General features: G+C 36.6%; 1 protein-coding gene across 1 annotated transcript; it reads right to left on the reverse strand.

The window, feature by feature from the left end:
* Positions 1-179: 179 nt before the first annotated feature.
* Positions 180-27,803, reverse strand: LOC113056852 (lysyl oxidase homolog 4). Its single transcript, XM_026223756.1, has 15 exons — positions 27,686-27,803; positions 26,420-26,735; positions 24,289-24,614; positions 23,667-23,881; positions 16,587-16,625; positions 16,237-16,450; positions 15,204-15,384; positions 10,037-10,191; positions 8,520-8,687; positions 7,338-7,500; positions 6,740-6,983; positions 4,861-4,976; positions 2,822-2,958; positions 1,068-1,179; positions 180-977 (listed from the first exon to the last, which is right to left on the reverse strand). The coding sequence occupies exons 2-15, from the start codon at positions 26,712-26,714 to the stop codon at positions 907-909; spliced, it is 2,436 nt and encodes an 811-aa protein (XP_026079541.1). The 5' UTR covers positions 26,715-26,735; positions 27,686-27,803; the 3' UTR covers positions 180-906.
* Between the last annotated feature and the right edge of the window lie 14 nt (positions 27,804-27,817).

The following is a 27,817-nucleotide window of genomic DNA, read 5'->3' on the forward strand; positions in this document are numbered from 1 at the left end:
GGAGAAGCCGTTGATTATGGAACACAACCGGTAAGTGTATTTTATTAATTAAGTTGGTGCGTTTAACAGTTTCTGTAACTTATTACACAAAGGGCAACGCTGTTTAGCTTTGTTAACTAGATGGTAGGGCTGTGCAAAAAAATTTAAAGCAATTTTCATGCGCATCTCGTCAGTAAAAGCGTTCTGTGATTAGAAGTACATCTCCAGCACGTGCGTTCAGATCAGGATTGCCAGGTTATCAAAACAAATCCTGCCCACTTGCTTCTCAAAACTAACCCAATCACGTTTCTTGGAGGGCCGCGTGTGCTCAGCTGCTGTCGAATAACAACACAGAAACCGCTGGCACAATCAGAACTCGTTACGTATTTCTGTAGGAGGGACTTTATAGAACAAGGAAGTCATCAGCTTTTTTTATGACAGTGAAAACAGCGGTATACAGATAGGTGAATTGTGTGAAAAATACTGAGTTTTTTTTACACACGAAAAATGAACACGTTATACTGCACACTGTAAACACAATCAAAGCTTCAAAAAAGCACGAAAAACGGGACCTTTAAATAAGCTCCAGTATCTATTCATTGCAAATGGGTGGAAAAAAAGCAACCAGTAAGTTACTGTACTTAAAAATAAAAGTCAAATACAAAATACTAAGAAAAATTGTGACAGAATCTAATTTTAGGTGAACTAAGCCTTTCGTTTGATTTCCAAACATCAGGAAGAGTTAATTCATTTCCATAGAGAAAATAGTTTAGCGGTGTACTGTAGTGTCCACTTATTAGGGCTACTGGTAGACTGTTCTGAGATCAGCTGAGATCTCCTCATCTTTCACCCAGTTTATTGTCCAATTAGCTGCATTCCTGGGAGCCATTAACGAACACCCTCTCCTCTCATCTCTCTTTACCAGGCTCAAATGAAGTTATTGGTGATCTGACGCTGATGTTCGAATAAATCCTCAGTTTCAGCACTGTATGCATCGCCTGTGAAACAACAGTTTATCAGAATATAGATACATGCTTGAGTATACATCCATATATGTCATGGTTCATTCATTGTTAGGGGGATCATACCTGCATGACAGCCATACATAAACACTCGGTGTCCATCATATTTACATCGACAACGCATGACGTTGTTCATAAAGTCTGATTCAGCCATGTCCAGCGATGGATTTACCTCAACCTGACAACACACACACACACACAGAGAGAGAGAGAATGAACAGAGTTGTTTAGTAATGAGGTCAGTTTGAAAGGCAACCCAGAAGGATAAGTTGCCCTGGGATCCCTCAGGAATTACTATACCAAAAATCGAACTCAATTATACCTCAAATGTGAATTTTGCATCTGCTTCTCTTTTTAAATACATTATTATTATTTTTACATAGGTTTGCAAACAATTTGCTACATAAGGACCATCTAAATAAAATAAAATTAATATAAAAATTATAATAATAATTACTATAGCATTAATAATAATAAGATAAAATAGCAAATAAATATATATATATATATATATATATATATATATATATACACACACACACAAACACACACACAGTATTACATTATTAAATACAAAAAGTTTTATTATGTCTGCCTGCAATAATATTGAGTTATTTGGAGTCATATAATCGTAGCACTGTAAAAGTTTCACAGTTGAACACAAGCAGAACCAAGAAGGATGGAGAGCTTGTAAGAAAATATTATGCAATCAGATTGCTCATCAGACTACTTTACAAATTGGTTCCACCAAATCAGGCTCCCAAAATAGTTATATAGTCACAATATAATCATTTATTAGGATGAAAACATGCTGTTTAAGCAGAGTATGGGGACAAACTAGTATCTCTGTGCTACATTATTCTAAGGAAATTTAATGTGATAATGCCTACTAGGCATAATAACTTTTTAAATGCTGAAACAACAGTTCTTTTATTTTATTCTGGAAATATTTTTCTTGCCGAAGGTAATTATTTTCTGAGCACATTCAAATGTGAGTCTCGCTTATCTTTTTTTTTTTTTTTTTTTTGCTTTTAATGACAGTTTGCAATTTCTACTCTGGAGTGTTGAGCTCAGGGTCTGTCTGACCATATGTTTGAGCGAGAAAGTGCCTGTAAAACAGGCGGGCGTAAATTCCTCTGAATCTAATTGACCATGTCTAATAGAAGGGAATACAGCACGCCTTGCTCCTCCAGCAGGGAATGCTTAGCATTGAGTTATTTTGGGTGTAGATTTAAAGACAAGCAACTCAAAGAAAAAGCAACAGGTTTGCTTGAATCATCAAGAACAGAAGTTTCATTTATGAAGCGATTTTGCTCAGACAGGCTAGCATGGGACGGTTGCTATTGCTCTACATGGAGATGGGAGCTTTGACCTTTGAGTATCACCACGGCTCGCTGCTGTGCCATACATAGCAGCAGCCTGATGCCGGTTTGTAATTAGCATCTGCCAAACGTCCTTAAAATAAATGCAAATCTATCATGGCGACATTTCGAGCAAATAAATCTTCAAAATGGTCAAGGCACAAAGGTACACTATAATTAAAACAAAGCTTCACATCAACCTATATTTATGACTGGGATACATAAAATTCCTCTTGATTGGCCCCTTAAAGCAGCTCTTTGATTGGCTGGTCCTGTATGTGAAGCTCAGCTGAGGAAGTGCTCACAGTGCCCACAGTGATTAAGATGATTAACACGTTCCAAAGTTAATGAAAGAGAAAAAGTTGCTAAACTGCATCCTGAAAAGAGAAAATACTGTGTAAAACAGTTTTGTGCTGTGACTGCCATCTTCCACAGTTCAGATGTTCTGAATCATGTCACCTGCATGATGTAGTCTCCAGGTCTGATATCAGTGATGTCTATCCACTGGCAGTCGATATCGTGGCGGTAAGTGTCCCAGCAACCCACCGAAATACCTTGATCTCCATAATTGTAACATGAAAAGCGCTTTTGAAGTCCTGAAAAAAAAACATAGTTATGTGTAGTTGCACTTGTAAACCTATGGAAGCTTGTTTTACCACTGAATACATTTTCTAAAAAGATGACTGCAACTTTTGAACTCACAATTCTGACTTTTTTTTTCCTTTGCAATTGTGATTCACACTTTGCAATTCTGAATAGTTTTCTTAGAATTGCATGACAAAATCGCAATTCTGACTTTTGTCTCCTAAATTGCGAGTTTATACCTGGCAATTTAGATTTTATTTTTATTTTTCATAATTGCAATTGAATATCTCAAAATTCTGACTTCTTTTCTCAGAAACTGTGAGATATAAACTCAATTGCAAGTTACCAAGTCAGAGAATAGTGAGAAATAAAGTCAGAATTGCAAGATATAAACTCACAATTATTTCTTTTTTTCTCACAATTCTGACACAAACAAGAAAAAAGTCAGAATTGTGAGGGAAAAAAAGCCAGAATTTCCTTTCCTTTTTCAAGCTCTTGGTGCATAAAGAAGATATGTAAAGTTGTGAAGACTAAAGTCTCAAACAGTCAACCACCCTGCCCTAAAATGGCTCATTCTAATATGCCCCCACATGTCTATGTCATGATGTGGGAAGATTTATATAACGCCACCCAAATGTTCAGGCAAAGAAAGAAAGCGTAACTTTGATTCTCGCTGTTGCCGCCAGTGCCATGTCGTGTCGACGCTGCTTCATTGTGATAGTGAAAATACTTTGTTTAGTCTTCCAAAAGAGGACATAACTAGAAATCTGTGGATAAGTTGTATTAACAACACTAATCCAGAACAGTTCAACCCAAATATTCAGATGTGTGCAGTGCATTTTATGAAGGACTGTTTCCTGATCCTGGGAGAGAAGACTACAATGCCGGCTGTTCTAACTCACAGTCTATGAATATGATTACATATGTAAAGGATTTGCCACTGATGATTCAAATGCGAGTTTTGAACAGTGTAGAGTGCCGGTTCTCAATTCTAGTAATCGCGCCCCCCTGCTCTGAACATTTTGTATGTTTCTCTTATCGCTTCAGACGTTTGTTCTATTCGAACGTAAGTGCCCTGCAAAGTGGACATCAGAGAATATTCTGCCATTATTCCGGTTTGAAGCGAATGTATATGTTCCCTTCAAAGAGCATTGAAGTGTGCAAGACTTTTTACAGAGGTATATGATGTCACATTTGTCCTTGTGTGAAGACGTTGCGCAGCGCAGTTTTCCCCTGCTCAGGGAGAAGGGAGCAAATGAACACTGTGTAGGGATCATGTCAAAGGGAACACAGTTCATTCACAGAGTGGACTTCTAACGAGCTTATTATCTGTATCAGGTGTGTTAACAGAAAGACATGCAAAATATGCAGAGCTGGGGGCGCGAGGACTGGAATTAAGAACCGCTGATGTAGATTAGCGCTTATGGTTTATCGTTTCTCTGATCACAAATACAGGCATGGTTTGGTTTACACAGCGCGATGGAACACAACGCGTAAAAACACTGTAACACTGTCATTATAACCCATAATAATGTCCCAACTGGATGCAACAAATGGCTCTGGTGTTCTAACAGGGACACACATCACAGTATAGTAAGGGGCATAACATTTCCGTCACACGCTTGAGGTATTCGGCAAATCACAAAGCATGTGCAAGCTGGCCAATCAGAGCACACCTCGCTTTTCAGACCGATGAGCATGTAAGGTATAATGTAAGGTATACCTTGTATAATGTAAGGTATGTAGAAAATAATTTGTTTTTAACCTTAAACTGCATAAACACATTTCATTACACTAACCACACAACATGATGTTCTTTTTAGCAACATCATATGCACCTTTAAGTGATAGAAACAATCTTCAACATAAACCAAATGACATTCATGTAAGATTTAACACAACTAGTCTTTTACCATCAGGGCAGTAGGTGTCTTCCAGGCAGAAACTGGCTTTGTGTCCTTCGGCCACTCGGCTTCCGTTGAGTGTGAGGAGGTCATAATGTGTGAACACTTCAATGCTGTGATAATGCCTGTATCAAACATATTCATATCATTGAATGTCAGCAGAATCAGAATAATTCAGTATTACTCATAGTATTTTTTAAAACAATAATCTCATTTAAATCTATAAACAAGTTAAGTCAAAAGTAAGTATAATAGGCACAATATTAGATTTTCCCCAATGTCCAATATTTTTCAAATATTTTTGGCCATTATATATTTCTGTTTGTTTTGAAACAACACCAATTATCTCTTGTGCAGAAATTGTAAACATTTTTTTTTTTTAATTATGGTTATTTTATTTTATTTTTACAAAAACGTATTTGTTAGAACTAATAAACATTATAAAAGTTATTTTTTAATGAGAGTACATTGCATATACATTTTCATAATCAATGGAAAAAAATTTTTTTTTACATATTAATGTATAATGTGTATATTTAAAAAAGTGTTTGTGATTTCTGTTCATGTAAACTATACGTTCTAGCCTCACATTGGAGGCATCGTCCTGTACGTGCATTATCAAATCAAATGGCGGTCCAAAACACTGAATCATTCAGGCATAAATTCCTTCAACAATGACCACACTGCTGATCTGATCTTAGCACTATCACACTCTGAGCATAAAGCCGCGTTTCCACCGCAGGAACTTTACCCAGGAACTAGGGACTTTGGGCTGGTACGTGAGCTATTCGTCTTATCAGCAAGACACATCGGCATCATTTTGAATAATGCCGATGTTTAAATTGTAAGCCATTATCTGCAGATTCCGATAATATCGTGCGTCCCTACAAGTAAACTAAAAGTAATCCAAAAGCAGTCAGAATACCTAAACAGAGTCATCTAGATGATGTTACAGACTACACTTCTCATCATTTATTTTTAACCAGTTACCCAATAATTAATCAACCCAGCACTGTTGGGAACCACCCACAACACCCTAGAGTCATGGCAGCAGGTTTGCTGATTTATTTTATAATGTGTAAAAATCTTACATTTCGTGCTGGCTAGTGAACATGGGAAGAATAAAGGTTCTCTATGGACCGCGCTTAATGACCTCACTGCTCCTACATGAAGGTGTTGGCCGCTACAGCAACACCCTTTACAGGAAGTTGTTGTTATGCTGACGGGGCTGTTTATTCAGCTCGTCTGAATAGATGGCTTTCAAATGCCAACTTCACTTGTGTTGTTTTAAAAGATTAATAAAACAGGTTTGGCCTGCGAACACGCAAAGCCCACAACTCTTCCACAACAGGGCATCTTGTTCCCACAGAATGAGTTTGCAATTATTTTCAGAACACATATAAAGAGAGTGGAGGTGCTCGACGCAGCTAATTAATCTGAAAGATGACGCAAACCTGCTGACCACCCATGACCCGTTTTAGAAAGAAGTGTATGTTCTTTTCATTGCAAGCTGAAATGAATGACTAAACTGAAAGGAAATGTAACCACAAAAACTCTTCTAGAAAATAGAGCGTCATACATCAGGGCTATTCCTGAATTATTTTAATCCATGTGCTGTCTCCATTATTTAAGTATCCTGTTTATTAACAGAGTGTTACAGTTATGGAGGATGCAGCAGACTACTATGATCTGGTGTACTGAATGTTATTTATTAAATAAATAAACTATATTTTTTCACTTAAATAAATAATTATGATTTAATTATCTAATTTTATAAAATATTAAAAACAATGCAAGATAATAATAATAATAATAATAACTTGGATTGCCTCGCTTAATGAATATGCACTTTTCTACAACATATGTCTGGATATATATGATCCCTCACCTGTGGCACTGGTGCCAGGTCCACGACTCTCTTGAGGCACGTGGACGAAAGTCGGCTCTGCCCAAGTTCATGATACGGGAGGAGAAACGCAGAAGGCGGCGGTGCCCATACGGCCACTGCATACGCTTGGCAGAGGAAGAAAGACAGTTCTCCTCATGTGCACAGGTGAGCAGGTGCAGAGGCCTGTCTTCTAGGTAAGCGCTCTCCTGCACGAGCTGTGCATCCAAAACCAGGTCAGGTGCCGCTAAAACAGGATGATTTATTCATTTGGATCATTCAGTGAAAGATATGCATCAGATTACACACTATGCAATTATTCTAAGCACTATGTACTCACTACTGTATAAGTTCTATAAGGCTATTTTTGTCATCCATCACTGGAGTCTATTAACCCCTCCACCGCCGCTACATCATTAAAGCTGTGGCAGCTGAATGCATAAAGTGTTGAACATTCCACACATTTTTTTTTTTTTTGGTTAATTAAGTGCATCATCGAGGCATATGTCATTCTTTTTGTAATTTTCAGTGTGAACACACCGAATGGCATAGTGCATAAGTATATGATTTAGAGCGCACCTTCTTTCACTCCATCACTTACTTTCAGAACAGGTGACGCCTGCTGCTTTAGCTCCGCCTCCTCGAGGACAGTGCACGTGACTGTTACGACGGCACTGCTGGATGGACATTTCGGTTCCCACACAGTGAGATCCACTCAACAGCACTTCTACTGCTGCAGGGTCTCCATGCCAATAATATGTTTCCTAAATGCCAAAAGGTTATTTGTCTTTTATTTGTCTGTACATGAAATGTTATACATGAGTCATACAGATTTTTAGAATAAGGCATTTGACATTAAATACTTTTGGAAACTTCACTGGCCCTCTAATTTCTAGTTGTACTTCAATATTTAAATTAAACTGAATTTTGTAAGAATTAACAGATTTAAACAGACTTTGTACTAAATATATATTTAAAAAATATAACGTTGGGGCACAAAAAACAACAGACTTATTTATCAAAAGTATATTTAATGCATATTAAAAAGTTTCAAATGTTATAATGCGATAATCTAATATATGGGCCCGGAGCTTAAATAAATATATTTATATAATATAAAAAAGATAAATGTGGGGTGTGGGTGGATGGTTGGCATTGTGACATTATTTTTTATGACATTAATTGTCCTCATCACATATTGGGGGGTGGGGTTAATTTTTCTAATCATAAAAAAACTATTTCAATTATACTGAATTCACATTTAATGCAGAATTTTAAGAGAACAGAGAGAGATACAGCTTGGATTGATTTTAATTTCATTCAAGTTTAATAAAAAATTGGGATAAAATTTAATGCTGAAAATAGGTTTCATTTTCTTTATGAAAAGTATGATTTATTATTTCTTTATGAGATTTACTCTCATAAGCAGTACAATACTGCACATGTGGTAGACAGCAATGTGCCCTGAAAGTATAACTGTCTTGATTCATGTTTTCAACTATTGCTCAAAACAGATGAAGTACAAATATGTGCAAGATGCATAACAAGTGTACCTGACATTCTGTCTGAAAATACAGTGTACTGTTAACCTGTCCACCTCTTCACCTCCACAAAACCACTACTGTATAACACTAATGTTGCCGAGATATATCCTGCCCTGTGCCCCTAAACATTCACAGGAAGCTCTCAAATGCACACAAACTAAGGCAACCAAAGCAAACAAGACAGGAGACATATTTAGAGCGATATTACTGGAAAACCCAACATTCTCTAGCAGTCTCACCTGATGGGCACTTGCGGCGAAACCAAAGCCCAGCTGCCTGCATACCACCATAGCTTCATTTATTCCCCAGTTCTCACTGCAAATTGTCCCCCAGCGCTTTCTGCCCCCCACCTCCATAAGCACCTCCACACGACCCTCAGCCGGGTCCCTGCCGCCTGCCAACCGCACCTGAAACACAAACACGCTCACAGACATCAAAACTACACATTACAGTGCCCTCAAGGAGTATCTGAACACTTTGAACTCACATTTAAAAATGTCATGGCATATGCTAGAGAATTTCTCAGAACTAACTTCAATTTTTTTAGCCATTTTTTTGTCATTACATTTAACAAACTAGATGAGGTTTAATGGATTTAGTGTGTATATTTGAAATAAATGCTATACAATTTAGATGTTGCATTTAAAGGTACATATTTAAATGCAAACATTTATGCAAAAAATGTATGCATTTTGGAAGACTTTTTTCAAAACATCTTGCATTGCATTCAAGGTATATATTTTATCAGTCCATGCATTCCTTGCGAACTGATCCCATGACCTTGGCATTGCTGGTGCTATGAATGCCAGGAATGAATTATGCATTATAGATTGCACTTTTCTTTTCTTTTTTTCTTTTTTTTATATGTCTTAACACAGTACACTGCCTCTGCAGACTTAAATGCCTTTGCATTGTCTAATGATTATAGAATGCAAATGCATTTTAAATCAGTACATTTATTTTAAATAAATGGCATATCATGCATTATATTATGCAAAGACATCATGAATATTTAAAATAAAATATGTTTGGGTTATATAATGCCTTATGACATTTAATATGTATATATATATTTTTAATAAATGTCACTTAATGCAAAAATTAATAATTGCCATATAATGCACTATATAAATCAAATATATTTAAGTCTGTATACTTATTTTAAATAACTGCATTTAATGTAAAACATTAAATTGTGTATATTTAAAACATGATATAATATATGAAATATAATAATGGCCACAATGCATTATATAATGCATATATATTTAGGTCTGTACATTTGTTTTAATGAACATCATTTAATGCAAAAACATTTATTTGTGTATATATATATATATATATATATATATATATACAATAACTACTATACAATGCATTGCATAAATGCAAATACATTTAAGATTGTATATATATTTAAAATAAATGTCATAATGCTAAGATATTTTAAGTGTGCATATTTTCAATAAATGTCAAAAAAGGCATAATATAATCAAAAAACATTTTAAATCTGTACATGTATATAAAATAAATGGCATTTATTGTTGTTATTAAAGTAATGCATATAATGCATAAAGACATTTTAGTCGCCATATTTGTTAAAAACATATGCTATACAATACAAAGATATTTTAATTGTGCATATTTATACTTAATAAACCCAATATAATTTATTATATAATATAAAAGTCTTAAATATCAAAGTATCTTTGAAAGCTGTGCACATAGCATGAATGACTGTGATCATTTTGCTTACCGTGCTCTCAAAGCCTGTCTTAGGAACATAACATTTGACAGAAGCATCCTGGCTGTGTTTGAATGTCCAGGGAGGGACTTCCTGGAAGTAACAATCCAAAATGGAGCGCTCTGTGCCAGTGCACTGCACTGTGTTCATGTGGATCGGCCCCGTCCCTGTAAAACAAACAAACAATAAATGTCACTGGCGCTTCACAAGTTAAAAAGTCTCAAATATAAAACAAAATAACAAATGCTTGGCCTGTTTGAGTACTTTCTAACTGACCCTTTCCTAAACATTGCCTTAAAAAAATGCTGTCTAAATGTTGTTCTTTACTTCTATAGAGGTTCACTATAGGGAAGTCATGGCTTAATGGTTAGAGAGTCGGACTCGCAATCGAAGGGTTGTGGGTTGATGAAATGTTGGAAGACAAATGTATAAAATAAATGAACTGTATGAGTACGATCATTTTAAAATGTAATACAATCTAATTACAAGTACATAATTTTTGTAATCTGATTACATGTAATGAATTACTAGCACTGCTTATATGCCCTTTTAAAGTACTTCTATTTATGGTTAAATATAATACAAAGATGTATCTTTTAGCTTTTGTATCCTGCCCCGGTAACTGTTTTGTACCTTTTTGTCTGAGAGTGTATCATACACCACAAGGCCACACACGAATCTGATCAGATGTGTTTATTTTGTAAAATCATTATCATCACATTCTTGAAGTTTTATGGATATAAAAGAGCTTGACTTCATATCAGATCATATCACAGTTCATTTCCCTCTTGTTTACTGTGACATAAAAACATTGGTCGTTTCAGCATGAAGTGGCCGCTAAATCAGAGCCTAAAGTGAGCATTGTGTTAAACATCAGATATAAATCGCACAAGGATGTGAAATTAACTACACAGCATAAATATACCACAGCAACATTAGCGTAAGAGTAATTATAGAGTTTCTCCCGATCTCAGAAATACATGCTGGGGAAAATAAGGGTAAATGAAGTAGAAAGCTAGATGAACTGCTATGGAAAAACAGTGGTTACGTGCTACTGCACTGTGCTCGGCTAAGTTCAAAAAGTCCTATTTCTACCAGAGCAAAGAAATCATGACCAGCTGTTTAGTTTTGAAACAAAAATGATAGAGCCCAAAAGCAAACACAGCACGCTATTCAGCCTCGCTTCTGGGAAGCAAATTGCTAGAGATTGGCTAAAACCCTGAGGGTTAATATGGAAATGTTCCCTCGCAGAGAACATTACATATATTCAAGGATGTAATCAAAGATTAGGGGATGAACAAGAAAGTTAAGAGTCACTGAAAACCCCATTGACAGACATAAAAAAACAGACCTTTAAATTTTGTTCACTTTTTCTTGCTAACAGCATGATGACATCATAATTCGAACTTAAATTGCTCAATCCTCATTGTGTCATGTGCTACTTCACTTCACCAAGGCTACATTTATTTGATTAAAATATGATCAAATGAAATATATGGTGGTATTTAAAATAACTGTGTTCTATTTTATTTGCTCAAATATAATTTGTGATACAAAGTTATTCATTATTTCTGTCTACATATATAATGTCACACAATCCTTCGGTTGTCATATTGTTATTAATGTTGAAAACAGTTGTGCTTATTTTTTATTATATATATATTATTCTTTTTTTTTTTATGGAAACTGTCACAGGATTATCTGACGAATAGAAAGAACATCATCATTTATTTAAAGTGCCCCTATAATGGATTTTTGAAAATGACCTTTCATGCAGTGTGTAACAGCTCTAAGTGAATGAAAACATCCCAGAAAGTTTTAAATCTGAAAGTGCACGGTGTATAAAAAGGTCGACTCTTTCACTGAAAAGAGTCATTTTTAAAACGAATCCCAAGCCATTGTATGTTGGTCTTTTCACATTGGTCTAAATGCAAATTAATTCTTTGCCACTAGGTGCTGCTTTAGATGGTTAAAAATATTGGTTTCCCCGGTAACGTTGTTCACAAAGGCCCTATCCCAAATGGCACCCTAAACACTCACAGTCTTCCTCTGAGTCCGCAATTTCGTGACGTAATGCCACTTTGACTGTCGGGTAGAAGTCTGCAGCGGAGCTCACCCCAGTGTGGGCTTGGCTGAAAGTGCGGATCGAGGGCGGATAACGGCCTCAAAGGGGGCATCCGTGAGCACCCTTTTGAATGATAGTAACGAATGGGACACCCTACGGTCTCGTAGACTTAAGGGACAGTCCGCAAGACTGAAAATGCACATGAAGTGTTCCATTTGGGACAGGGCCAAAGCAGCACTGCGCTCACAAACACCACTTTATCAGGCATTACAGTCCGGATGAAATGAAAATGTGACCAATCAGACCAATCACCGCAGATTAGTATCATGCTAAGGAGGGGTTTGGAAAAATGAATCGTTAAAGAATTGTTTGGGAGTCGTTGAGCAAATAAGGTAAAAATAAATGCATATTATGAGACAATGAAAGTGTTTTTTGAACTTGCATGCATGTCAACCTGTTTTTGGGGACTCCCAAAACCAAAATATGAACCTTTCATAACCCATAATATGGGCATTTTAAAATAGAAATATTTTAAACTTTAGAAATGTTAGTGTTTACTGTCACTTTTGATGTTTATGCATTTAGTACTTATAAAAAATATATATTTAAAGAAAAAATGTAAAACTCAGTATAAATACAAAAACAGTCTATGCACAAAATGGCAAGTAAATAACAGCAAAATAGAAGCAAAGACTAAGTATTCCAGAAGTGGCTGATGGAAAGGGAGTGGTTCTATGTGTGTGTTTCACTAGAGTGTGGTTTACGGAAAATGGACATTTTCTTCTCCCTAAAATAAAACAACATATATATTCCGCATTAATGGTGTTTTTCTTTCATGGGATGACTATAATGCCTATTTTAGGAGCAGATTAAATTGCTATATAAGAAATATTTCTCACAGCCAAGTGCAATGTCAGCATGAGTTTCAAAGCCAGAGGATAAACTCAGTGACTGCTGCAAACGAAAAAAAAAAGTCTATATGCTTATACGTTTTGCCTGTAAAGTGTGAGCGTGACTAGAAATTCCTCATCTTTAGTGTCTAACTGAAGTAAAACCGGCAGATACAGCATTCAAACAAATCTCAAGACATGAAGTCATCTAGCAACTTTAGGACAGATAGGTTTACTTTCATCTTACTGGGAGGTCAGGCTTAGAGAATGTCTCAGCAGAATGTGTTGCTTCACGCTGCATTGACCTTAACAAAATCTACATTGTTATACAGAGTTCATGCCAACTCCATGACCAAAGTCAAAAAATCCACAACAGAGCCAAAATGACAACAAAAAGCCATAGTTCACCCAAAAACAAGAGTAAATAATGACTTTTCTCTTTATGTCTGGAAAATCAGGCAGTGCAATGAACACTGTACCAACACCATTATTCCGGATCATTTCTAAAAGTGGTAACCACAGTCTGGTACGTGTATCCCATCTCAACAGATTTCCTATTTTTACCGCCTGTCCCAAACAGTCCAGCTCTGTTCTGTCATTGAAAAGCTAATTTGTGTCTCTCTTCACTCACTATATGTTTTTGTGGCCTCGGCTGCACTAGGAAAATTATACACGACAATAAATATACCTAAAGACCTCAACGATACGGGCGTGCAGGAATCATAAGCTTTGATCTCTATTCCTGTCACTTCATCCAAATGGCTTTCTTCAAAAATCAGCAAGTGGAGTCACGTTCTAAAACATTTTCCATCATACCTTGGTTGAATTGATTATTTTTTCCAACCAAAACTATCTTAAATCACCAATAAGTTGTACTTTGCATTATCTGTTTTATTTAAAATGTATATAATTTGATTTCAATGAGAGTTATTACGCTGTTATAGCACTCACATGATCTACGTGATATAAAAAATAATCTAGTCACAAAAACATAAAGAACCTTTGTTATTTGATTCTATATTTTTTTTGTCTTACATATTCCAAAATGTGTGGTCAGTAATATATATTTATGTTTTTTTAAGTAGTCTGTTATGTTAACCTAGGCTACATTTAATTGACCAAAAACTTGAAATATTTTGTAATATTACATACTGTATGTTCACCTTTGAACAATTTAATGCATCCCAGCTGAATAAAACATTCCCTTAATAAAAAAAATAATAAAAACTTTTGACCACCAACTTTTGAATAGTAGTGTAGCTTGCTTACTACAAGAAATAAACCTATAAGTTGTTCAAGCTAACAGGCACTATGGTTGCTTTAAACTGAAATTTAAAAGTAGCCCTTCTAATAAAATTATCAGCCAAAAGGCAAGTAACACATCAAAGACTGGTTGTACTTACAGTATTTGGCACTTGGCAATTTAAACTGAGACCTTGTCTATAACACGACAATATCAACCTTACGCAGGTTCATTTCAAGTGTCTGGACTCTCATATGGGCCACTACTGGTGCAGTACAGCTTATATTTCAAAATAACATGCCCATAAAATCATCATGATCCATAAATCAACATTTCATTATTTCACTTCTTCTGAATGGTGGCACCTGATAAAACATAATTTATGAGTCAAAACCCCTTTCACTTCCTTTCTTTAAATAAAAACTGAAACATTGCAGCTGTGTTTTTCATCAGAGCGATATTGGGAAGTCTTCAATAAATAGCTACTGTCATCACTTCTCCTTGGCAGAGCAATTATCCCATCTTGTCAGATTGCACCGATTCCCCTTGGAATACAGATCAGCGGTGAACTCGGTCTCACTCAGCCCAAGTAAACTCACATGCAGTGTGGATCTGAGCCACAGAAAGTTCAGGGAATGTTCCTTGCTTTAAAGCATCATTTCTGATGTGGAATCCATGTTTTGCACATGGAGATTGTGATTTTGCATTATGTAAAACATAATCTCTGACCGCTTTCATATTCAGCTGCAGACAGGCGTATCCTATAGATAAGCAGTGCTTACAACTTAAGTTCAGACTCAGACTACTGTGGAATCATGTGGCAAACTCAGTATGATCATAATCACGTTCGTTGTTATGAATCCCCTTCTTCCGATAAACACCATATTGACTCAAACATGTCATCAGAAAATGGAAATTCTATCTTTTACTTGTCCTCAAGTTGATCCAACTGGGATCATTCAAGCTTAAATTAATTCTCACCTTGACCCATGTATGCTCCGGTAAGAGCCTCTTTGGCTGTGCCGAAGCCCAGCTCTCTGCACACCACGCTGGCTGAGATACGGTCCCACCGGTGGTCAACCACGGTTCCCCACTTTCCCTCACGGAGAACCTCGACTCTTCCTTCCCCCAGACGTGGTCCGGCCTTCAGACGCACCGACAGCTATGAGAAGAGAGAAAAAGATTGACATGGTTACATTTTAAGTATTAGGGTTTTGACCACAACAGACATTTGGGGAGCCTCAGTGGTGTACATGCCTTCCCCAGTCTTCAGATTAGCGTCGACAAATATAGACTGATTCTAACATCATATTAGCCCCAACCCTAAATATGTGGTTATAGCTTTGCAAACTGATCTCTAAAGCACTACATTATTCAAAACACCCTAACAGTAAGGTTCCTATACATGTCAAATGAAATACTTTCTGGAAGCATCATTCAGTTTCAGTGTCTCTAAAAAGCTAACTTAACTTAAAATCACTAAATGTAACTGAAAAGATATGTAACTCAAGGCATTTGCAGTAAAAATGCAGCAATAGCTTTAAGTATTAGGAATTATTACAAATTATAGTAACTGATTTCTATTTGCATCACATGAAACGGAAATAATTATAACATGACGGTTTGGTGCTAATTAAACATTTCTAATTATTATCAATGCTGGTGAATAGAAAGTTAAATAGCACAAAATGTATTTGAAATGGAAATCTTTTGTAACAATTTAACAGTCTTGTGAACAGTTTTTACTGTTAGTTTTGATCAAATTAATGTATCCTTGCTAAATAATAGTAATTATAAGTTACTAAGGAAAAAAAGAACTGACTCCAAACTTTTTATCAGTGCAAAAAGTCATGATTGATTGATTTTTATTTTACTTTTATTTCGGTATAACCCATTAAAATATAATTATGATGACTGATCAACTTTTTTTTATTAAAAAGTATAAATATTAATTTTTTTTGCCAGTCATTAAAGCCAATCATTAACTGAATAACCAAAATGTTTTTAGGAATACCTGTGCAGGGTGAGGTGCCTGGGGTCTGCCAGAGGACATACGAGCAAACTGTGGTCCTGGGACACACCGGGCCACTGCGTGGCGACCGTTCTTACAGGGGCCAGGGCTTCGAGGGATTGAAAGCTGGGCATGACACTCTGCCAGACTGGGCTCTGTGCCCAGGCAATGTACTTTCTCAACCCAGTTACCCTTCTTCTTGGTCGTCTGACTCAATCTAGGAGACATTATACTTTATATCACAAGAGCAGTAGTACATTAAGAGTTCAATTAAAAGTACAAGAAGATGCTCTGAAGTGTGGTAAAGAAATAGGTTTTAGAAGAAGTGCCAAAGAAGAGTCAACTCAATTCACCTGGTTGTTGAATCCTTGACTTTCTTGTCCCATATTTTTCTGTAAAAGAAAAAAAAAAAGTTTAAAAGAGTTGGGGAAAATATTTGCAATTTATGGTGCTGTTCCTCTAGACTGACCAGCAAAAATAGCAATATTACACTGGCAATAAAACAATATAAATGTACAGAAAGCCATAGGCCACATGAGGTTTTATCATTAGCAGGCAGTTAAAACTCACTGTTCCAAATCTTCATTACCATTTGTGTCTTTATTCAAGATAAAGCTGTCAGCACTCCAAACTAAAGTTTCATCCATTTACATTGCTTTTTTTATAATAATAAAAATGTATGGCCCACAGACTGAGACATCAAAGAACATACACATATGTTTTAACTTAATCGACCACTAAACTGGCTTTCAAATATGTACATTCTATAAACAGATATTTCCACTGGCATGCTGGTATCCCAGAATGGGCACAGCAAGACTTCCCATAAAACAAACTGAGACAAACTTATACTCAGAATGACAGAGAGAAAAAGACTGAGAGAGAGAGAGATCCACCCAAGAACGCCTGCCCTCTGTAACACACCGGTGACACATGAAATCATCACTGTCATCATCACCGTCTGTCCAGCTAAATGTGATAGTTACAGAGGATTTGGCCTGGTTACCCATGGGATATATGTTTAGCACACTACTTTTATTTTGCTGAATCTGTTTTTCTGACCTCTTCACTAAAATTGTTTATCAAATGGACTTTGAAAATAGGAAAATTAATTAAAAATGAAATACAATCATTCTCCTGATGGAGCTGTCTAAACAAATGAATTATAAATGAGAACATAAGTCAACAGAAAAGAAACCAACACTGTGTGGAACCTCCAGTTTAATGACCTCATAAAATATTCTGAATGTTTCTACGACACTTTGTAGCACAGTAACATTATAGTAAATACAGTAAATCTAAAGCTGCAGTAGTGCAGCCTAAAAATTATCATTTACAGCTGTCATGCCAATAGATACATACATGTATTTAATAGTTTTTTTCATTCTTATTTTATATACAAAGTTGCTCTTTTATATATCAAATGTGCTTTGAATGTGAAGAGATACTTCAGACAATATCAGTCTGTTTTTTCATTTGTTCATACAGTTGCTGGCACTGAAATACCCACCTGCTCATGTAATTAGTCCAAGAGTCCCACCCTTGGTTTACTGCTGAACCAAGAAAAAACTTAATGATAGAGAGGGCTGGTCTGTTTGCAGACAACAATCATGCCACTGTTTTAAGCATTAGTCTATACACACATAAATCTTTCGCTCTCACTACGTCTTACAAAACATGCTGTTTAAGCATTTATTAAGCAACAGGGCACTCTAATCTGCGATACAGTGTGAATATATATTAAAAAGATATCTATGACCAATCTCTGTAGTCATTACACAAATATAGCTATTAAGGATGCAAGTTTTTATTAAAGCATTTCAAGCACTTTCATGTCTCCAGAGTTGTTTTAATAATAAATAAATCATAATATAATGTATATATATATTAAACATGCACCTTTTATCAAAGGTTTTTGTACTTGAGATGACAGTGTCTACATGGAAGGCCTTTTGGTGAAATTATGTTACAAAAAAAAATTCATGAAATGAAATGTAAAATCTCACATACCACACCACTGAATCCCAACACCCTGAACTTGATCACATTTAGCTGATTATAGTCTTTGATGCCCAAAGGTGATAATCAATGGAATAAAAACATAAAGCTTAAAGCCTGCCATTAAATGGCACTGAGCCAATTATCACAATATGAACTCCATACACACAGATTTTTTCTTTCTGTACACAGTCTGACTGAGGCACTGCTTTCGACTTGGTCAGACTTGTTAAATATTGTATTTCATTTCTTTAGATGTTCATCTTAGGATATCCGAGCCTAAATTGTGGCTTAAATCTTTCAATTTCCTCGGTGACACAGACAGAGTGTGTCCTGCTGACACAGCAGCCAAAGGGCGCAGCTATAATTGTAATCAGCCTTTCCCTTACTCGCCAGAAACGTGGAAATCTTCCGAGTGGCTCAACAGTTAATTACTGCATCTTCAGCGGTGGATCCAGAAGAGGCAGTGTCAGGGCGGGACGGCTCGCGATCCCTGAGACACGTGAGGGATCGCTACTGCCAAGTCTGCTGCTATGTGGAGACTTGCACATACGACATGGTGAGGTCAGGTGCTGGGCACGCTCACAGACGAGAAGGAGCCAAATGGAGATTCCCTAGGATGTAAGCCACGAAAGCCACAGCTAGCTTTATAAACTCTAATTTGAGTTTAAAAAAGCATCTTTGAGTTGCTGTTTGCGGCATGTCTTTGAGTCATGCATAAACAAAAGCTCGCTTAGGTGTTCCTGTGACCTCAAGATTAGGATTCTCAAGGAAAAGGGCATTAAGCCTAAAAAGAGATAACATTAACCTGTCAACGGTCTTATCTGCTAAGTAACAATCTTTTTTAAGAGCACAAAAATGTGGAAAATGGTCAACGCTCATTTATCAGGACATTTTGTTCTACAGCAGACACAAATCATAGAGGAATCATCAGCAGAAAGCACGTACAACACTTACAACGCCCCAGCACAAACCTTAGACTAAAAAAGCTTAGAGACCGCAGACCCATAAGATTAAGGTGGTGCTTTTTATAACCAGCACATGGGTCAACATGCCAGCACGGCCAAAGCCCATTGAGACGATGGGAATGAAATAGTTGTGCTGTGAATTCGGTTATTCAAAAAATGTCTCTGAACCACAGCAGCCTCCTATAAGAGAAGTAAAAAAAATGAGGCAACAATGAAAAGGAAATAACAAATGGAAGCAAAATGCAGGTAGTAAGCCTGTTCCATTAGGCATCTAATTTAAAAGCAAATTATTAACTAACCTAAGAAAACCTGCTCAGAGTTGGTGGCACCACTCGACATGTTCATGAAATAAAAATGTGCTACAGACAGGCGTGTAAAGTAGGTAAGTACACAGCTCAGTAGGTAGTTAGGCAGAAATTAACATAGGTAGGTAAGTAGGTAAATAGATATGTGATTAGATGGGAAGGTATATAGATAAGAAGCTTGGTAGCAAGATACAAGGTTGCTAGAAGGTGGACAGAGTAAGTATACAGATAAATAAGTACAAATTTACATAGGTAGGTAAGAATGTAAAACCAAAAATTTAAATTATGTCATGAATTACTTACCCTCATATCAGTCCAAATATGTAAGACAGTGATTTATCTTCAGAACACAAATTAAGATATTTTTGATGAAATCAGAGAGCTTTCTGAACCTGCATAGACAGCAACGAAACTACAATGTTCAAGGCCCAAAAAGGTAGAAAAGACATTGATAAAATAGTAATGTGACATCAGTGGTTCAGATGTAATTTTAAGAAGCTACAAGAATACTTTTTGTGTGCAAGGAAAACTAATGAATTTAATCAACAATTCCTTCTCTTCCGCGTCAGTCTTTGACGTACGTTTACGACACTACCACGACACATGCGTGTGCACTCCTCTGCTTGTAAACAAGGCACAGGCTCCTGCGTCAGCACAACCACAAGCATGCATCGTTGTATACTATCATAAACGTGCATCGAAGACTGACACAGAACAGAAGAAACTGTTGAATAATGTCGTTATTTTGTTTTCTTTGCATACAAAAAGTATTTAAGTAACTTCATAAAATTAAGGTTTTAATGATGTCCTTACTACATTTCTGGCCACTGAATGTGTCAGTTGCATTGCTGTCTATGCAGGGTCAGAAAGCTCTCAAATTTCATCAAAAATATCTTATTTTGTGTTGCGAAGATAAACAAAGGTCTTGCTGGTTTGAAATGACAAAAGGATTTGTAATTGATGACATAATTTTCATCTTTGGGTGAACTAGCCCTTTAACTAAGTATGTTGGTAGCTAGATAAGTAGGACTGTAAACAGTAGGTAGGTAGTTCAAGAAGAAAATAAGTAAGGATCCCTCCAAGATCCTGTAGATAGACAGATAGGTAAGTCGGTAGGCAGATCATTAGATAAGTAGTTAGGTAGGCAAATAGGTCGATTGTTAAGTAGGTAAAGGTAAATAGAAAGTTAAAAAGATACACAGGTGGGTAGAAAGGAAAGTACAAAGGTAAACTCAAAATAGATTAGTTAAGGCAGGCATACACTGTGCAATTTCTGTGCGATTTTGGCAAGGTACCAACTCACACAGTATGAGTAGATCGCATGCCATGTAAAGCCTCACGATTTTTATGCACTCACTGTACGGTCTGATCGTTGAGTTGCGATTTGACTGCTCACACTATACGTGGGGAATCAACCGAATCAACACGTAGGATCCCTCAGAACCCGGATGTTTGTGGCTGTTTCTGAATAAACATGGTTTCCCGGGATAAACACACTGCTTTGGTGATATGTGCAATTATGTGTGCTTAAACGTCCAAAAAAAAAAAGGTGTAGGCGTATCTAGACATGCAGGTGGCCAATATGGTTTATCTTTTTTGCAACGTGAACTGGAGGTAAGCAGGTGTTTTCTTCCCTCTTTTATTTTTATTTTTCTTTGCCATAACTCCACAAGTTTCCCTCTATCACTTCAGTCCACAATACACGCCGTGTAAACATGGTTTCGTTTATGGTTTCGTGCAAACGCAGTTAGGGAAATGCGGAAAATCGGTTCATAGCCCTACTTCAATAGTGCGATACCTCACGAGAGGCGACCAAAATTTCTGACATGTCAGAAATCCATCCGACCAACCGATTGCCGGTCGGGAGAGGTTAATCGCCTCTCGTTTCCCCTTGTATACTGCACGAACACTGCATGACGAACGATGCACGAAAATGCTGAAAATCGTCCCGACCCGAAAAAGAGTCGCACGAGTCAGAATTCCGCTCAAAATCGGATGAAAATCAATATGCACAGTGTATGCCTGGCCTTAGTGGGAACAGAAGTAGAATAGTAAAAAGTCAGGCAGGTAGGTATGAGGTAAGGCTGTGCAATAAATCGCATGCGATTGTCAGTAAAGCTGGTTCCATGATTAGTAGTAAATCTCCATCACCTGCTCTCAGATGGAGCGGCATTTATTACACAGAGCCGTATGTCACTGACAATTACGCAATATCACGCTCATTATTAATATATATCGAATCACCTGCGATAATGAACACGATATTGCGCAGCTTGTCAGTGATCTGCGGCTCTGTATATTAAATGCCGCTCCATCTGAAAGCAGGTGAAGGAGATTTACTACTAATCATGGAACCAGCTTTACTGACGAGATGCACATGACAATCGCATGTGATTAATCACACAGCCCTACCTCATACCTACCTGCCTAACTTTTTACTATCCTACTTATGTTTCCAACAACTAATCTAGAATTGCACAGCCCTAGTATGAGGGGAGTATAACTAGGGAGATAACTAAGGAGATTCTAGATAAGTAAGTGGGTACAGTAGGTGGATAAGTAGGAAGGTGAGTAAAATGAATGGTAGATGGGAAGTAGGGAAAGAAACTCAGGAGGTAGATACATAATTTATAGCCAAATTGTAAAGCGCTTTGGATGGCCATGGGATCTGTTGAAAGCGCTATCTAAATGCAGTCCATTTACCATAAATAAACAGGTAGGTAAAATTAAATGGTAGGTAGATGGGTTGAAAGTGTACATATAAAGGCAACAAACATGAGCACAAAATTGCTCTAACAAAATAACTTTTCTAAAACAAATTAAAAAAGCAGGACTGGAACCTTGTCATCTCTGATCCTGTATTTATGCTCTAGAATAGACTTCTAAATACACATATCCTGTATCCCGTCTAAGCCACACTGCAAGAAGAATCTGCAGGCATCAAACTCCAATAGATTTCACAGCACAATAACTATTATATGCATAAACCCATCAAAGATACCTGAGGATGCAGTACACAACCTGCATAAATGCCTTTTTAGAGTAATAGCCAGAAAGTCCAGAAACTCCCAACAATAAACTGCTCTTTACATTATTAAAAGAGCTGACCAAGTGAGACAACAACAACAGTACAGCTCAGTCGGGAACACTGTTCAGGGAAACATTCTGTGAGGAGGCAGGAGAAAGTCAAGGGTGGCAATGTCAATAAAATCATTAAACAAACCTGAAACTCTTTCTCCAACAACAGACACTTGGAAGACTTTAAAACTGATGTCCCTTTCCAATAACAATCAGCAGGGATATTAGACTTCTCACTTAGACCTAAGCGTTCAGAGCAGACTGTTCATTTCAGTAATGCTGAGATCCAGATAGCATCATAGGTTTGAAAGATCTTTTAATCATTGGTTAAGTGTTTAGGTGTGTGAAAGGTGCCTGGGGAACAAAGATAAGGAAAACAGATGTGCCATTCCAGCCAAAAGAGATGGTGAATCTTTCACTTTCTGCTATATGCAGAGACAAACATCTTCCGTTGCTTAGACATGAACTTTGTCTACACAGAATATCATCATCCCTACACCCTGTGTGGTCCAACAAACATAGCACATCCAAAACATACAAAGAAAAGAAGATAAAAAAAAAGGATCAAGAAGGATCATGATTGGAATATATGTCTTAATATGGCTAAAAATTCAACCATCACAGGCTTAAATTACTTTTTTGAAAGATACAAAAATGTTTTTAAAATATTGCTGTTTTTACTTTATTTTTGATTAAATAAATATAGCTTTAATAGTAAGTGTAACCATGATTTTTTCAAAAACAAGTTTTAGTTATTTTTTTTTTAAATAGTTTCACCTCTATTTACCCTTACATAAACAGCATGTAAAAATAAAAGCGTAGCTGGTTGATACAGTTCGGCTACATGTCAGCCAGACAGTCGTTTCCTGTGCAAGTGGGCAGTTTTTGGCCAGAATCAGCTGCAGTCTGGACTGGATATTATGTTGTTAGTTAAAACTCTGGGAGTACTAACACAATGAAATGTAACAAAACTAACATCAGCCAAAAACCGAGATAATTTAATATGATGTTAATTCTCTCCAAAATCTCAGAGATTCATGCCAGTGCTAATGTTGTTGATTTCAATAAAATCTGCATGACTCACTTGTAAGTGTTTATGTTGGGCTGCTCCGCATCAGGAAAGCCAAGCATCCCACACACAACTCTGCTGCTGTTCAGACTCCAGCCTTTGTCACACACCTGTCTCCATCTCCCAGCATGCTTTACTTCCACCACACCTTCCGTAACAAGAGCACGCTTCTTTGTAACCATCAAGATCGGCTTGAGGCGGACTTCCTCGATCTTCACCCTACTGGCAGACTAGAGGAAGATTGAAAACATTTTCTCATGAGCATAACCTGCAATTGGAATCGTTCACCCCAAAATGAAAAATATGCCATTTTTTACTCTCATATTGTTTCAAACCCTGAGTTCTTTGTATATGCCATGTATGTCATGTAAATGTTATTAAAATGGCAAAAAGTACAATAAGAACATAAAATGTGATCAGTTGCAGCTTTTGTTCTTATGTTCCAAGTCTTCAAGAAATATTCTTTAAAATATATTATTATATTTTCCACAGTAGAAAGAAAGTCATACAAGTTTAGACGGACATGAAGATGATTAAACTCTTTATTTAAATGTCTAGCTAAAACAAAATTTAAGTAAAATGCATTACATATGTATATGATGTATACATATGTAGATCTACTCCAATCTCTATTTACCGGATTATGAAACTGCTGTCTGGAGAATTGATCCCATCTGCTGTGATCCTGGGTATGTCCGTTGCCTTGACTGAGATGTGCAGGTGTCCTTGAATTGGAGTAAATGTCCTGCCAACGGTTCGAGGTGACTGGGTTTGGCCTGAGAGAGATGGTGTGCCCTCTTCTGGTGACTCCAGGATGCACTTGGTCCAGCCTTCTCTCTGGAGTGCAGACCACCCCAAGATCCTCAGAGTGCTTGCAGTCATTAATACCCCATCCGTTCGACTTGCAGTCTTTGAGAGTTTTCTCTGTTCCTTCACACCTCACATTATCCATCCAAATGGGGCCTGTGACAGATGTTACAGGTTACAAAAGCACTGGAACAATATAACATCAGTTATGTGTCTTAAAGTGATAGTTCAACCAAAAAAAGAAAAAAGAAAAAAAAAAATCTTGATGACAACTTCTCAGTGTGACCCGGTTCTCGAGTTGTATAAAGCAATTATTCACCCAAAAATTTACATTTACTGAACATTTATTCGCTTTAAGCCCATCGAAGATGTAGATGAGTTTGTTTAATCAGTGGAACATATTTTGAGAACTTAGGCATTACATCACTTGCTCCCCAATGGAGTGAATGGGTGCCGTCAGAATGAAAGTCCAAACATCTGAACATCTGATAAAAGCATCACAATAATTCATGAGTATTCCACATGACTCCAGTCCATCTGTTCATGTCTTGTGACGTGTAAAACTGCATTTTTTAGAAACAAATCCATCGTAAAACATTAATCCATAATTATAATGCTTTCTAAGTTCATCCAGTACAAATCCAAATCCAAACATATATTTTTAAAATGGTTTTGGCTTTTACTTGTAAACAGAGTGTGATCCATGTGTATTCAGACAAGATGACTTTTTCACTAGAGAAAGCAATAGCCTATTATGGATAAAGGACTTGGATTTTTGTCAAAAGGGATGGTTTGAAGGTAGCAGCTTCTTAATGATTGATTTGTTTATTACAAACATGCAGCTTTTCACTTCCCAAGACATCACGTGATGGACTAAAGAATTGTGGTGAATTATTTTAATGTTTTTATTAGCAGTTTGGACTCTCATTCTGATGGCACCCATTTACTGATCCATTGGTGAGCAACTGATATAATGCAAAATTTCTCCAAATCTTGGATGACCTGATGGTGAACTATTCTTTTAACATTCAAGGAAAAGATTATCAATGAATATTGATTTACAGTTTGGTCTGTTAATAACATAGAGTTATTGTATGGGCTTGAAAGACTTAGAATGCAAGTTACATGGACCACTTTTATGGTATTTTGTCATTCTTTAACTTTAAAAGTTTCAGTCTCAAATCATTGTGATGCAATTTTAAAAAAGCTATCAGTATTAAAAGTTATTTTGTGTTCCACAGAAGAAAGTCATACAGATTTAGAACAACGAGAGGATGAGTAAATATTTTTTGGGATGAATTGTTACTTTGAACAAGCCACTACCAGCTTCTCCATAATAAAAGTTGTTTAAAGAAATGTTAATACATATGTATAAAGTTGAAGTCTGCAGACTTCATGTACACAATACAAGTTAATATGTGAGAGAAGCATCACCATCAAAAGCATTACAAAAGAGCTCTAGTGAAGCTGTCTGAAGGGTTTGTTTTAGTTTTAATGACAGTGTTGTCTTGCCAACTAAGTGTTATACATGCTTTGGGTTAGTGGCTGTCTTTATAGCTGCCTTAAAGTGAAATTACAGGGAGAGATTTGGGCAATGTAAAGAACAGTAGCCCTGTGCACTTGCACTAGTGAGAAATAGCTATTAAATTTAACACTGTGCCTTCTTACACAACTGTGTTCAAGTATTTCACGTCATCCACAGTTAAATGTGAAAATAACAGTGATCAAATCTCCTAAACCCTAAGCTATTCAGACAGCAACTCTTAAAGGAATAGTTCACCCAAAAACATTTTTGGAGCTTGATGGCCCTTGGTTCATTTTCATTTGTCAAAAAGAGCAGCACAGACATTCTGCTAAACACAGGTTTGGAACAACATAAAGGTAAGTAAATGAGGATAGATGAGGGTGATTAAAGATTCATAAGTCACAGTTCATGTATTTTTACAGATAAATTTACTCACCTTCTCCCTCTCCGTACTTGGCACTGTGCGCCCATGTTATGCCACTTTGGAAACCCAGTTCCCTGCAAACCACATTAGCGAGTTTAATGTCGACCTCATCATCGCATACAGTGCCCCAGGTCCCGTTGTGCAGGACTTCAACTCGTCCCTCGTTTTCTCTGTGGCCGATACCTGCCAATCGCACTTTTGCAGCAGGAGCACGCCTTGAGCGGCCTGGCGATTCGGGACGTGCATCCATGCACACAAAGAGGAGTGCAAAGACAAGAACACAAATGGGACTGATGGCCCGAATCATGATTGCACAGAGGGGAGTCTTCTGGAATGCAAAACAAAGAGTGTAATTTTTACTAAATGAACTACAAAATGAAATTACCAGTATTTTTATAAGTTGCATTGAGTGTGTTATAAAGACAAATGAAGCAGGTCATGTGATGTCAAAATGGCAGCCACCATGAGGTGACCCACTACATGCCTCTTTATCTGTTTATCTGGACATACTTAGCAAAAATACTTTTTAAAGAAAAGTAAAAAAAAAAATGAGTAGAACATGAAATAGCGCCGTTAAAAAGATTAAGGGGAAATACTTTCTAAAAAAATTTAATCTAATTTTTAATCCAACATTTCACTTAAAAACCAAAAGAAGAAAATGTAACAAAATATTATACAATATTTACTATATAATAAAATGTATAATAACATTTTGCATAAAGGCAATTAAGACCATTTAAAGAACAATGTTTTTTTGTTGTTGCTTTTTGCATTATGACTTTACAATTAAAACTAAAATTAAAATGTAAAATGTGACCCAGCAAAGATACTGTTATGACCCAGACAGTATCTTTGCAGGTGTTTGTGAGGTTCACCCAACAGATCTGTGCATATTGCATTAGAGCATGTGATGGATAGAAGAAAAGTTCAGTAGAAGTATGGATGCAGGAACTTTTCACAGGAAAGTTCAAATTAAGAAAAAAAAGGGTCTACAGTTTGTGTGTATAAATAGCAACATGATTATAAGTATCCAACAACAAACAGAAATAACTAGCTATTACTTCACCATCTCTATGTGGAGAAAAATATTCAGAGATACAAATAGATACCAATGTATATACTTAACATATTTTACCACATCCCAGTTTATTCATAAACCAATAAATGAAACCCAATATGATATAAAGCATGCACTAGAAGAAAAGGATTTTAAGACCATCATTAGGAACCATAGCAGATAGCAGAGCAGCAGTGAGTTACAAGTCAAATTTTACTCACCTGGCAGCCACACGTAAGTCACGTCAGTCACGGACTGAAGGAAAATGAATGAAGGAGAGAGTTGAACATACACTCTGTCCCTCTCCTCCCCCTCCCTCTCTCTCCCTCCATCACTTCTACATCCCTCCCACA

This window comes from Carassius auratus, chromosome 38 (genome assembly GCF_003368295.1).
Source record: "Carassius auratus strain Wakin chromosome 38, ASM336829v1, whole genome shotgun sequence".
NCBI classification, from domain to species: Eukaryota; Metazoa; Chordata; class Actinopteri; order Cypriniformes; family Cyprinidae; genus Carassius; species Carassius auratus.